At 37.3% G+C, this 15733-nt stretch overlaps 1 protein-coding gene across 1 annotated transcript in view; it reads right to left on the bottom strand.

Moving 5' to 3' along the window:
* Window positions 1-8538, bottom strand: part of LOC128369334 (solute carrier family 12 member 7-like) — a 29440-nt gene extending 20902 nt beyond the window's left edge. The window contains exon 1 of the mRNA XM_053330354.1: window positions 8391-8538. Coding sequence (XP_053186329.1) covers window positions 8391-8538 — 148 coding nt within the window. The remainder of the gene's footprint in view (window positions 1-8390) is intronic.
* Between the last annotated feature and the right edge of the window lie 7195 nt (window positions 8539-15733).

Raw genomic sequence — 15733 nt, 5'->3', positions numbered from 1 at the left:
AGTAATACTGCAGTAGTTAGTGGACAGGACACATAAGTAGGGTGATAATGCACAATGGATTATAACTGTTTCAAACATTATATTTTGTTTTTATTTGCCATTCATCTCCACTTGGACCTGACTAAAAATTTGGAAGGACTGCCAAGATATTCACGATGACTGAAAACATTGAATTTCCTTAACTGATCAATTATTTGCAGGCACAATGAAACTCATTGCTGTTGTCTTGTTGGTACACCGTGAGCAAGCGAGTTTATTGTATAAGTTAATCGTTGGGAATGAAAATAATACAAATGAAAGTATGTAGGCATCAACAGAGAGCAATGAATCTTTCATGAAACCATCTGTTTGGTAATTGTATGCCGTAATTTTCAGGCAGGTAGGTTAAGTTAGCAGCTAGCGAGGCAGTTTGTTTACTATAATATTTTGAATGTAAATGGCCCCAGCAGGTAGCATTACCAAGGAAACTCTCAGTTAAACATTTTAACATGCAGTTAATATAGTCAGTAAACCAAGCCCAATATCCTCTAGAACCAAAAGCTGTGGAGCAGCTCCTCCTGTGAAGATAACGAACACTGCTCATTATTCAGAAATCATTAGCTATTGTTTTGTTTTTACTTGTTATTTGTCAGTGTTATCAAAAGACACGTTGGTCTTATCAGTAACTACATAATTATTTTTGAATCAACAAAAATGTATGGACATATTTTTAGTTGACAAATACGTATGGAAACACCACCAGATAACTAGCCGTTATCTAGTGTCTTTGCTGATTATTAGCCATATTTTTTGACCTAGCCTACTGCTTTGTGTAACTACCCTCATGGAAATCTGTATACTATATCTGTTTTTTAAAAAAAAGGAGTAATAGTAATTAATATTACTATTAGTAGTAATAGTAACAGAAAACAGAGATTGCCAGTGTTATTTTATTATTTCAGCTATTCTTTATCAGAATATAGAGTTAAAAGAACATTAGCAACATTATCCAAGCTAGTGCTAGTGTTGCAACATTGGTTTAATTCGCAACTTTGTTTAATTCATGACATTCTGGCACACTACAATTACCATCTTGTTAGCTATGAGGTCCTTGTCAATAAATTATGCAAACAGTAATAGTACCAAAATGAATATAGGTGGTATCAAATGCCATTGCACTTGGCTCTGTTAATCACTGATCTGATTTAGGATGTATTTGTTTTTGCCCATGTAAAGGCAGCATGAGGCTTGCCACCAGTAAACAATCTGACATCTGGCTACACCTGTACTACCCTGAGTGAGAAGTGAGCACTCCATAATCAAAAAAACAAATTTATGGCACAGTAGCAGTTTCCTACCTAACTTCATGATAAGATGGCCCAGTATTGTGTATTGATGTCTCCATCAATACACAGTCAGAGGTGAATTGTTTCAGTTTTTGGCAAACAAATTTAGGCTTTGCCCACACTTTATCCCCTTGCTAAAATCAGCTCTCAAGTCATGTAAAGACAAAGAAGCATAGAGTAATGCTGAGATGTGCCTTTCAAGCTGCTTCTCATTTTGGCTTCTCTTGCCCCTGGTTGTCATGCAGTGGTCTCAGCCTATTAGATTTGGTATATTATCACACTAGATCACTCTGTTGTCGGCCCATCTTTATTGCCTGGAAGAACCCATGGTCTAACAGTGGTTTAGAGATCACTGAAGAGCAGTTAATAAGAAGAACACTGTACTGTGGATGCACATGACATGGTGAAGATTGTAAGAAAATGCAGCATGCATTGATGAGCTAGGAAGATTATTTAAGTATAACTGCTTATTTTTCCTACATTCATGCCAATACAGGGTAAACCCACTGTCAAAGCTCTTAGCCATATCCTTTGTTGAGGGGGTCTTTCTGGAGAATATAAAGTCTAGTGTGCAGAGTTTACAGCAGGGTTAGATCTGTAATCGTGTAATGTGTTAGTTTTGCGGAATTCTGCAGCCACTTTGTCTCCATCCTAAACTGTTGATCTTATTGTTCTGGGAGTGTTAATGACGTAATAGAATGCATTAGACTCAACACTGGAAACAGGGAATTAGGACAACTGGTCTAACCTCCTTTGTATAGACAGTGGGTGAATATTTAGTCATATTATCTCAACAGACTATTTCGCAGATAGCTTGCGGCAGACCTTGATGTACGTACATTAAATCTGAAAGAACAAGATATTTTAGATCACAATGTAAGGAACATTTGATTGTCTGCATGTTAAGAGAAAATCCTATTTTCCCTCGTACTATCACTGGGTGGGTTATCAGACAGTTTTACTGGTGCAGCAGCAGTGATGGACAATTAAACAACTCAGCTGTACTAAAGTGTGTCACATTAATCCATATTTCATAACTCATGTGATATCTGAAATAGAGGTATTAGACAACATGCAATACCTTTGAATGTCCACCCCAGTGATGTAATACCACCAGAAGTGCTGTGAAAACTACAGTAATGTAGTAATTATTAAAATACACACACACACACACACACACACACACACACACACACACACACACACATTAGACCACACACACTTTTGAGGACATTACACAGACTTACATTAATGTCCTGAAGACTAATCCAAACCCTCACCATCACCACTACTTGCCTAGCCCTAACCCTTATCCTAACTTAACCTAACCCTAACCTTAACCACTGACCCTAAAATCAGCTTCTTCCCAGTTGGGGACACAGCTTTTGTCCCCAATTGGACAAGCAGCCCCCAATTAACTGGTCCTAATTTGTCTCCAAAAGAGTAGCCTGTGACAGACCATACACACACAAATACACACACATTCACACAAACCTAACCCTAAACTGAACCTCAACTCAATTCTAACCCTAACCATGAATCAGTCTGAAGCAGTCTGTCACAAAGTGAGGACCGGTTAAAATGTCCTCACTTTCCAAACATGTCCTCGCCACCAAGGTCTACAACTCAATTTAGCAGACACACACACATTCTTTACCTGCAGACATACCCTAACCCTAACCACCACTTGTGTACGCCTTACCCTCACCTTAAACTAACCCTTACCTGTTCTTTGACCTCAACCTAAAATTGAATGATGACCATTATGGGTACTTGCTTTATAGAATGTGACTGTAAATAGATTAATATTTGCACAACATAAGTAGTATCTAGTACACATACACACACAGACTTACAGACTTATTGGAACATTTTAAGTACTTTTCTATGGTATTATTTTAAAAGGAAAGTGTTGCAGTCTGTAGCTCTTACAAAGTTTGTTTAATACTAAGACCATACATTGACCTACCTATTGACATATACACGCTGATTTAGCAGATAAGTATAAATCTGTTGTTTGGTCTGTCTGTCTGTCTGTCTGTTTGTCTGTTTGTCTGTCTGTCTGTCTCCTTTAATTTTTTCAAATCCTGCATTTTCATATCAAGCAAACACATAATTATGTACTGCTGTATGAAACTGATCCCAATCTTGGTTTTTGATCAACAGATTAGTCGACTGTACAGGAAGCCTTGGTAATTGGATTCATTTATTAATTAATCCATTCATTGGTACACCAACAACAACAAATGACAAGATATGAGCTCCTTCCCATGTAATAAACATGTTAACCAGCAGATGTCCACATTGCAGATGTTCATCATATCACAAGGGGTAAAAAGAGATATTATATTATAGTTAGTGTATTAGTGTAAGGCAGTAGCCTAAACAAACCACTAAATGATGCTGTTGCGCTGTATATTCCCCAGAGAACTCAGCAAATTGTTCTTGCAATACCCAGTAAGGTAAGCAGTGTGAACGGCAGCCTACATCATCATAAAATATTGGAACTAAAACTACCCAACTAGTTCATCTTCTCATCTAATGGGTTTATTGAGATATTAAGCTACTTTTTGGCATGAGTTTGTGCAATAAGCAGATGTGTTTGAAATATTGACTGTAATTTTTACTAGATTTCTGTGTACCGGAGCATTTATTAAGTGCAAATAATGCAGTATGAAGCAGTACTTGCCATTTCATATGATAGAATATAGCAAACTAAAATACAACACAGAAAAATCTCTTTTCATGGGAACAGCTGAGTCATAAAGGTAGGTTCTTTTGTCTCTCTTATCCAAAAAAAAACAGCTCGGTTGATGATCAGTATATTGAAGTCATCTTGCAGGAATTTTAGTGTATTGTATTATATTGATTTACTGCTGCCATTTTGAATTATCAGCATAAGTGGTGAAGTCCAAAAGGTATGCTGCATAGTCAGAAGATTCGAAGAAGCATGTCTCTGTTGTATAAAGGGTGTAGCAAAAGTAATGGAAGCAACTCAAAGGTCATAGAGGTAATGTATACTGTAACCAACCCATAACCCTAACCATGCACAGCCTAAAAATACTTACAATTCTTAGAGTCAAGCCGGTTTGATTAGTCACAATCCAAACAAACAAAAGTAACAGGAAATTTAAATAGAAATAAACTTCCTTTAGAATCACTGCAAGGGAGAAGTTTTACAGCAGGATGGCAGTTAGTATGGGCAATGAGCCCAACCCTCCAGTCATAAGACATGGGAAACAATACTATGAATGATGATTAACCTCCTTTCCAGCAAAACATCACTGTAAGTGTTGAATCTTGTTGCCAAGAGGAAAGGACATGATGTAGGAGTGAAACTAATGTCTCTCTCTGTGATTGCTTTATCTGATAGGATTATTATAGCCCTTTGCGGAGACCAGGAATCTGGAAGGTGTTTGTGCTAACAGAGATAGCACATACACAACAAGGTGGCACTGGTGGTGCTCCTCAGGCATTACAAGAGGCTTAATGAAACATTTAAGATTACATTTCACTCTCCAGCCACTGGCTTTAAACAAAGGGTTCAGGTTCACACTTTTTGGTTTGACTTCATTAACAACTTATACAAATCTATTCGAGACCTACCAAACCTATGTGTTGTGTGCAGCCTATATGGAATAATCATACAGGCAGAAAGTCGGACAATATGAAACATAACACTGCTTTGGAAAATGATGGTACTGACATGTTATTGTGTATACAGATGGCATCTTGTCTAGTCAGCACATGTGTGTGCATATGTGGGTGTGTGCACTGCTGTGTGCTGCATGTTCATGAAGATCTGTCTTTACAGTGAAAGACATAAATGGTAGACATAACCTTTGGACTGATATTTTCCTGTTCATTATTTTAGATCTCTGAGTACGGAGAGATGCTTTTGTTATTGGGGGGATTATCCAACAGTCTGTTCTGTCTATTTACAGGCACCAATTTCACAGAGTTTAAATTATTAACAACCCATTATTGCCAACAGGAGTGGTGGAGCTCAAAATATACCAGGAAGGGGTCTAATGAAACATATTGTCAAGTTGCATTATGGGAAATGTAGGATTTAGTGTTTTTTGGAGTTTAACACACAAACCTACAATATCTCTGCATTCAATTTGACCATCCTATTTTTAATTTGTCTCACACAACCCTTGACTTTATGGGGAGAGTGATACAAAATCTCTGGAGTACACCTTTGATATGTTTGTCAAGGAGAACTAGTGTCAACATGCAGGTCTTTGGGATCAATGACTAATAAAGGTGAATTCAGAAAAACAAAGGAGTCTAGACAAGTTGCATGAAAAGAACAAATCAAATTTATCTTAACTGGCTGAACTCAGGAAAGTTTAGGCATGCTCACATGCAAACAGACATCCCCTTCCTATAAACTACTTTAAACTCTTCCTTTAAATAGGCCCTCCAATCTATCTAGGCCATATATCAGTTAATATTGTTTACACACATGTCATTCACAGCATAGTCCTCACCATAAGCCAAAATAAGTACAAATAAACTAAATACTAAATCTAAACATTTAACTGAATACAAACCCCATGTACCATCATCACTGATAATATCAGTAAAAGCTTAAAAGCAGGAAGTGGTTGGATGCCTCTCCCTTTTATCTCTTGGGAGGCATGGTGAATACAGTAAGTAACAAAGCAAGTTGAAATAACTCAAGAAACTCAGGACTTACTTCAATTAGCTTTTTAAAGTGTAGTTCAACTTATACTGAGATGGATGGTTGTAGCAAACCTTAAAGTGGAATCTTGATATGATAATATACCCCAAAAAACCCTTTCCACTCACAAAAGCCTTTCCCCTAAAAGAAAGGAGACAACATTTGGGTGCTTAACAAAGGCTTTTTTGTTATTAAAAAAGTTCTAGGATTCATTTTTTACTTGCATTTTCAAGAGTTGCCATGCAAAATCATAATTTAGCTTAACAGTGCATGATAATAAGACACTGAGATCCCAACCTTTTAACTAAAATGCCCAAGGGCAACTTTATCATACGTACTCCATGGCAGCAGTCCTCAATGCTCTGATTCAGACCACATGTACACAGGTCACATAGTGTTTTGAGGAAAGTTGGCTGAATTAATGGCTCCCTATCTATCTAGCTATTGCTTTCCTAACTAGTTGGATTGATTGAACATTCCAACAAGCTTCTGAACAAACCTCATGTTCAAACTATGTTAAGTTTACAGATAACCTCAGGGAAGGCTGGTGCAAGATGAAATGAGCCGTCACTTCCAGTTCAACAGGAATTGTCTTGTTAACGTGTCTGTGGAGATTTTTAGGTATTTAATCCTAGAACAAAAGCATGTGGTCAACACACTGTGGAATGTAACAGGTGTAGCAACTTGGCAAGAAAACATACCGCATTCTGTGATAATGTTTCTCATTATCAGGTCAGATAAAGCTACACATGCGTTGGGTATCAAACAGCAAACACAACCCTTCTAAGAAATCTGACCTGAAATCTGATTAACAAATTGTTGTTTTTGTCTTCCAAAAAACACTTAAATTGAGTGTAACTGAACTTAATTAAGATAAGATATACTATATGGTAGTATGATATTTGGCATCACTTAGTTGTGTTCTGTGACCATGCAATGTTCCACCAACATTTAACGGCTGCTATTTAAATTCACTTAATGGCAGATGGAACAAATGAGTTTTATAACCTTTCAGGCTGCATTTTGGATCACTAAAACCATTGGCCTGAAGGCAAACATTCAAATATTCAGAGTGAAGGATTTTATGTCCCTCTCTCTCTAAGCTTCTCATATATAAACTGAAGAGAATGGTTCGTCCCTCTAACCTTCATAGCAGTGTGCACCATACAAATAAGGTTAATTGTACCATACAGTGTAATGGCAATACAGTTCAGACCTGAGCAGTATCTGAAATGTAACCTCCATATTACTTGGTCCCGTCTACTCAGATTTTTGGCGTGATGTTTTACAGAAAAGCAACTTGGGGCACTTTCCTAATATGACAAAGCCACATAAAACTGCCAGTACAGTAATAGAGTCACAAAATATTGACTCGTGTCCAATGACATTTTGGACATTTTAAAGCAAACATTTTCATTTATTAGCCAGCATTGATCATTTGTACATTAAACTTCAACATGGAAGATAATACCTCATAATCCTACCGTTCACCTCCTCTTATTATAGGCTCAATACATGTCCTGCTTGTTGTATCTGACTAGCTACCATAAACTACCTGCCATTTCAACATGTCCTTGTTCATTTTTAGTGTTTCATTTAAAAACATGACATCACTGGTGGCATAATGTGTCTGAAATTAACAGATCTGATCTGCAAACTAAAATAAATAAAAGTACTTATCCATAAACAAAAATATCCCTTTTTATAAACAGATCTTAGTTTCCTAGTTTGTTATTCCACATAACTAAATAAGGCAGTAGCTGAATAAATCTTATCATTTATTATATTAGACAGACACCCAACAAAACAGGGATTAAATATCTATAAGCTCTGAACTATAAATAATCATAGTAAAGTTTTCTCTTAGATAAAGCAGTTAAAATGGACAGGAATGCTGAAAGTGTGTTTGTGGATACTGCATTTTCCCTTACATTTGCAGAGATTACTACCTTTTTTATCAATTGCACTTCATTTGTTCATTCATTTCATAGGTTGTGTTCTTTTACAATAGACACAGAGCCCAGCGTTACAGCCATATAGTGAAGAACCCCAACCATAAATCAGCATTGCAAAGATGTAAGTAACAACATAGTACCTCCCTCTATCACACTTATCAAGCTGCTCTGCAAGTTCTAGCTAGTTGAATGGCGTCACTTAAAAACTCAGTGTGGGTGTATGCATGCTTCCAATTGTACAGTTATACTATGACGCACACAGTCTATCAAACTTGCACATTTTAACCCCTAATCTTTGCCCATTGTATGCTGGGATAGCTACCACATGACCCTGAGCAGTAATAAAAGGATATTGAAACTGGACCTCCCTGAGCATGCCCACAAGCCAAAGCAAATATCTTGTTTGTTGCATATTCCTACCTGAGTTAAGTCCTTCCAAGTTGTCCTCATCATCTTCCTCCCCAAAAATGTTGCCCAGGCTGATGGGTTTACTGGTTCCAGGAGCAGCCGCAGTGTTGCTGTCTCTTTCCGCATCTTCCACTGGCACTACGGTGAAGTTAGTAGGCATCTTGGTTCTTTACTTGCCCAGAAGAAAGTATGAAGAGGTTTCCAGTGGCATGAATCAGGTTGACACTAGGCTGTTGAACCTTCCCCCTTCACAGGAAAGTGAAAAAGGTATCCAAAGGGCAAAGGAATAGAGCCCTAGGAGAGGCAGTCATAGTTTCAGTTTGCCCAAACCTGACAAATATTTTGTTTCCTTTCTCTTTGCGGTGTGATCTAGTGTTCTTTAAAACTCAGGGTGAAAGTGCAGACTCCTGCACATGAGGCAGGCCAAAGTCCTCCTGTGTATATCTTTCCTCTCTCTCCTTGTTCCTTTCCCTCCCTTTTTTCCCCACTGCTCCAAGACTATTGCCCCATGTGACCCTTTGTTTACCATATGAATAAGGCTGGAGTCCATACATGGAGAACCCTGCAGCTCCTCCCTTCACTCTGGTAGTCCCACTTCTCTCACTCACACCTTGTCTGTATTGCCAAAAGGTAAAGAAACAAACCACAATAAAAAATCCAAAGTGTGTGTAAGATCCACCTTGAACAAAAGAGAAGCAACTAGCTCACTTGTTGAAGGTAATATAAATCAAGGTCTTTTCTGTGTTTTGGCTTTGGTTTTGTTTCCTCTTCTCTCTACAGGCTGGTTGTTTCCGTCTCTGGTTTCCTTCAGGTAAGCAAAATGGGCGTTCCCTTTCCCACAGTGCATTATGGGTATGGGTGAAGTGCTGATATTTAGCACAGAAAGGCGCTGTGCTCTCACATACGCACACACATTGTGCCAACAAAGGAAACACCTTGAAAGCCTTGAACACTTTCCTCTGAATTCTGAGTACCAGAATAGATAACAATAGACGGCCACAGAGGGGAAAGGGCTAAGCTATGAATAACAATGGACAAAAGTAAAAACTAATTGTTTTTAGTTTGGGGGAATGATCATTTTACTCCCACTCTCAAACAATTGATATATTTATGTTGATGTGCTGCAAGCTTACTTTAAAGGGATATTCAGTAGTGCAAGTAAAAAACAGTGAGTGATGTAAACAGTATGAATGCATTTTGCATGTAGCCATCAGTTTACTGTCTTTATCTATCTGTATTTTCTCAGTAGCATTTCTTTTGGACACATATGAAGTGCTTTTGGCAGATATGACCAGGCTTATGTCATTTTTGTGTTAAGTTTAAACTTATTGAATACAATTAACCTCAATAATTTAGGTCACTGTTATATACTTTACATTTCTTCCTTGTATATGGTTCAGAGAGTAGAAATTAGAATAGTTATTACATCAAGTCCCACTTTTTAAAGAACTGTTTCACCATGCAGTACATGTCTCAATGACTGTGTTGTGAGTTGTTTTAACTTTTCATCTCAGTGCTTTTTCTTGAACACAATGGAAAATCTAAAATGCAATTTAAAATATCAATAAAAGTATGATACCTGGAGGTCCAAAACTTTGCTCCACTGACAGACATATCTTAACTAGCTTACCTTAGCTTTGTTTAGCTTAGCATATTTGAGTTTATTCTACCTTATCTTCCTTTTCTTATCTTTGAGCAGGCATACAGTACATAGGCCCTATCATTGAGCTTAGTAAAACAATAGCCAAGTTTAGCTTGCTACCTCAGCTTATCTTAGTTTATTATAATGTAGCTTAGCTTAGTGTAGTTTAACCTTCCCTACAGCATATAAGCTCCCATTTTTATGGCTTGGACTTTTACTTTTGTGTTAAACTGATGACTGCAATGCCCCAAATTAATCTTGATAATCACAAATGGCCTATCTGAAAGTAGGATAATCATCAATTAAAACATAAATAGTCATTAGAATTCAATAAGGACTTACCATACCATCACTATAATTTTGGTTTGTCAGTCTGAACAGTAGGCCACATAGCACAAGTCACATTCCTGCATAATTACTGTGATTGATGCTGTTGTTCAGCCTGTGAATGTATAACTCTCATACAGGAGTGACTTTCTGTGTTTGAAGGTATATGTGCCAGGCTCAGGATTATTTTGATTTGTTTTTTTTTTACTTCCCTAATACTTACTTTACTGTGTAAAATGTTTTTGTCTTTATACCTATTGGTATCGCTCATGTCCCCACTAAGGTTTTTTGACTATGCTAAAATAAACTACACTAAATTAAACTAAACTAAACTAAGTAGCATATAACTAGAATCTAGCTATTTCTTGCATGTTTAAAATACAGGCTGTCCAGATGTTTTGCCAGATGTTTGTCTTGAAGACTGAATATTCGTCCCCAGGCCTCCACAGTCTTTCAAAACTGCTGAAGCGTATAATAGTTTTGTATGGAATATAGTGTGCCATGAAATGTAGACATTGATAAACAGAACTGGCAATTGGAATGGGAGTGAAAGCAAACACTTCCCATGTTTAACCTGCAGACACGGCTTCTACAGCTGGCCTGATATCTGATCATCTCCCAGCCACAAAAGCAAAACTGGATACCACAAAAGAAAACTGCTATTTTCTCAGCTTTGTTTAGGAAGTGGTTTAAAATGAAGCGGTGCATATCATCTTTCCTTTCCTTTTTCATCCCAGCTGCATTCTTAAAAGGCAAAGAGCTGAGTCTACACTCAAGTTTTCCTTTTCCTGACCTTTTGACTGTCATTATTCAAATCCAGCTCCTCAGGGTTTAAGAAATAATAAATCTTCTTTATTGTATATTAATGTCAAAAAGCGATAGAAGGAAAGACTCACTCTTGCTCCTGGGGCCCAGGTTTACCCAGGTAATGCCAGCAGAGGGTGCTGTAGGTTCATCATGGCTAAATATCAAATGAGTAGTAGAAACAACTGAAAACATTTTAGGTCAATGCACAACTCACTGAATGATATTTGTAGTTTGTAAGCAACCAGGAGGATGAATGCCAACAGGTTTAAGTACTGGTGCACAGCAGGAGGTAGTACAGTGCAGAGATACTTATTTTAGTGTTTTAAGGTCTTGTAATAGCAAGTAGATACTCTCTTGAACGGTCTCTGAGGCACTCATCTCTGACCTCATTGTGGAATAGTGTCTTTGGAGATGTATGACTATTGATAATAATCTGCTACTACTTTTGGTTATGTCATTGTTCTTCAACCTGGCCCACAGCTGCTCTGTCAAAATACTGTGTGCTTGTGTGAGTGTGTGCATGTGTGAATATGTCATGTGTGTAATGTTTGCATGTGTTACACAAAAATGCCAATACACACTTCACTGGAATCAGCTTATCGTTGGTGTGATATCAGTTGGCCCATGGTAAAACTACTACAGCTTCTCCTTCTTGCACAAAACTGCTATTTTATACTCTTCAGGTGGCTTACGGGGGAATGTTGAAAAAAAGTGAAAGCGAGAGAGGTAGAGGTGAAATCAAATCCCTTTAGCAAACAGCAAAAAGGTCAGTGCTGACGCAGACCTGGGAACAGGCTGCCCTCCCTCAAGACTATATTCTTAAGTGGCTAGATTCTATTTGTAGCATTTTTACCTGTTTACAGACTCCCCCACTCCAAAACCAGGTAGCTGGGCAAACATGCTGGAGGGTTTGGACGACCTCTTGTGTCATCACATGGGGGATAAATTTCAACTGCCTGCACTGTGCTGTCAGACCACAAAACGCAATAACAGGGCAAAAGGACTCATGTATATAGGGCCTGGGGTTCACTTTTCATTTAGTCAGTGGTCTGGTTTCAGTATCCTAACTTCTGAAATCATTTGATACAGGCATGCAACTTGCAATTATTAATACTGATATAAAATTAACTATTTCCTTTGAGATGGGTCAAAATTGAATTACTGTGATGAGATTGCAGGTTAAGCATTATATACTTACAAGCTATTATATCAAATAGTTTCACATTGAACCTTTTTAGGCTTTGTATCTTGGTGTATGTTTACAGTGTATATGAAGACCTTAAATCTTTATTAGTATTAAAAAGTTCTACAAAGTCAAAGAAACAGTTTCCATTTGATCAAGTCATCATAATCATTGCTCAATGATGATAGTCATTATAATAAAAGTCACTTTAAACACTAAACATTGGCAATGATATGTGCACACACAGATACAGGGAATAAATCATATTAATTAATTTATTATATAGTGCATATAAATAAACATTTAAGTTAAAGATGGTTAACAATTTTGGAATGTCAAACACTCACTTGTCAAGCTCTGACTAATAACTCTGAATAAGATTAGACATGTAAAATTGGTCAAATAAGGAATAACCTATATAGCTTCCAGCTTCACTGACTTACCAATATAGGTAATGTTAGCTAGCATTAACATTATTTAATAAGCAAATGTCCCGGAATAATTTCTGAGAGAAAACTTATAGAGACATGTCTTTGTTACTTACCATATATGCAGCTTGTAGAACTGCCAAGGATTAAATTACGTTAACATTACAGACTTAGAAGTTTGGCTAATTGCCTAACAGTTAGCCTTACTAGCCCTGTTCAGCTGATATCTAACATGTTAGAGTTTACTTTGACTCATGTACCTTTTGTTAAAAGAATGTTATTTAAAGTTAGCTCTGACTAATAAATATAATATTAGTGAAATAAGAAATAACAGTATGCTTCATTGACTTACCAGTATAGCTAATATTAGCTAGCATTAACATTAGTTCAAGAGTAAAAGAGTAATACCTCTGTTATAAAAACAGAGGCAAAGATTGTGGAGACATTTATTTTTTACTTACCATATGCAGCTTGCAGAACTGCCAAATTTTTTACGTCAACATTAAATTAAATTACGTCAACATTACAAGAAGCCTTAAATTGTCAGTTGACGATGAATGTTACTCATAAGTTTAGCTACCTGGCTAACAGTTAGCATTATGCGCCTTATTTAACTGATATCTAATTCTGATATGTCAGAGCTTAATATGATTTATGCACATATCTTTTGTTAAATTAATGCTACAGAAACTCTTTTATTTAACACAAGTATGTTTCTGAATGTAGTATTTATGAACAGTGCTTACCAGTATAGGCCAATATAATCCTCATGTCCTCATATCAAAACATTTTTGAATTTGAGCTTTTCATTAAATAATGAATTGCGTATTTCGTTCAAGTCATAAACTGTAAAGTAGCAGTGAAGATCATACACAGTGCCTACCTTGTCCCCGTCTCTGGTCTTTTTTAGGGACATACCCACTCTACATGCAGCGATGCCCAGAACACCCAGGAGTATTTTTATTTATTTCATCTCCCACTTTCTCAAACTTTCTCTTCCTTTCACACACACATAGACACCCTCACAAAAACTGAATGTTCTTTCGTCATAGTGAAGAAAAAACAAAAACAACAGATTCATGAATTTTATATAACAACACATTATAAAACAACAGATTCATGAATTTAATGATATAATTTGATTATAAATATATATATTATTTATAATAATATTTAATGTATATATATTATATATATATATATATATATATATATATTGTATATATTAAGATGGAAATAGACTTGTCATCGGTGTGTGTACTCAACCTGCTGTAAGCGACAGGAGGGCACCAAGCAAGCGTGGCCAGCAGTCAGACAACTATTTTTGGTATAAGCGGAAAATTTTGATGGGGATTCTAGGCTGTGTGTGTGTGTGTGTGTGTGTGTGTGTGTGTGTGTGTGTGTGTGTGTTGGGGGGGCAACAGCAGAGGATCATGGAGTAAGAAGAAAGTCAGTGAATCTTATGGGACTGTGGGAAACAGCGACCCTTTGCCACACTCTGCTGGCACTGGAGGTCTGAGTGTGGGTTACCAACAAAACAGAAGGGGAGGGAGAGATGCCAAGCCCATAATTTGAATTTGGGGTCAGTATATATGTGTGTGTGTGAGTGTTTTTGGCATGTGGGAGGTGTGGAGTTCTGGCAAAGCCAAAATACGCTGAATGAGGCACCGTCCTCAAAACATGTTTAACCTGCAAAAAATACATTTTCAATTAAACTTGTAAAGGTGAGCTTGTATCACTTTTCCTACAGCTTTTACTTCTTTAATAATATTTCTGAGTGGCATCATGTTGAAATAAGAAAGCCCACTGCTCCAAATTCAAATATTGTCCCTGGAAAAGTGCAGAATAGATGGATGCAGGAGAAAAGAAAGGGGCTGCTTACAAAGGGAATGAAAGATGGAGGCAGAGGAAATCTGTAGGTGGAAAATGAGACATGAGGAGAGAAGCCTTGAAAGAAGGCGAACTGTTACCTCTAGTTCCACCTATTAGACAAACAAGCACCATCATAACTATAAATACCAAACATTTGGGGTTTTCAGAGTAAAAACCTTTGGTAAATTGACTGTATTTATATAGTGCTTTTCTAGTCTTTCGACTACTCAAAGCACTTTCACACTACATGTCACATTCACCCATTCACACACTGATGGCAGGGGCTGCCACACAGGGTACCAACCTGCTCATCAGGTGGAATCTAACATTCACACACATTCTCACACCGGCACAGCAATTGGGAGCAATCTGGGGTTAAGTATCTTGCCCAAGGACACATTGACATGTGGACTGGAGGAGCTGGGAATCAAACCACTGATCTTCCGATTGGTGGACGACTTGCTCTACCTCCTGAGTTACAGCTGCCCCATGTGAAGCTGCCTTTCACACCCCAGGCAGTCCATTCTTATTGTCGGTAGGCAGGCTTCAAGATGTCCCTGCTTCAAACTGTGAGCAAAATATGTATCATATTAGAAGTGTGTGTTCTATTTAGAGTTTAGTAAAAGCTTGAGTGAGATAGCTGTGTTGGATATATATATATATATATATATGAGTACTTCCCTCTTTGAAAAAAAATCCAGAATATCAGAAATATACTAAGTGATCTAGTCTACCGTGGGAATTGCAGACTTACATTACTCACTGTATTTAAAAAAAAGAGGTCTGTTTTTACATAGGCAGAATGGGTAATGAGTAGCAATATTAGGTCAAAAGGACCTTGGATTAACCAAATAAGACTTTATGACTTTGAGAAGCTTCCAAATCTCTTGTGTCATGAGAAAGTAGATTGAAACAGTCCACAGTTATAAATACACCTCAACCAAGAGAGAACCCAGCAATGGGAGATAATTATCATGTTTCGCCACCAAAACACAGCTGCTAACTATGTTAAAATAATAACAACGTCTAAATCTATGAGTGGTGGAGGGCTGAGAGAAGGAAGTCCAACCACACACTCAAACGCTAACGCACACAC

Source organism: Scomber japonicus, chromosome 12 (assembly GCF_027409825.1).
Source record: "Scomber japonicus isolate fScoJap1 chromosome 12, fScoJap1.pri, whole genome shotgun sequence".
In the NCBI taxonomy this organism is placed as follows: Eukaryota; Metazoa; Chordata; class Actinopteri; order Scombriformes; family Scombridae; genus Scomber; species Scomber japonicus.
Note: the sequence above shows the minus strand (reverse complement) of the source record. Positions and strands in the feature narration are given on the sequence as shown.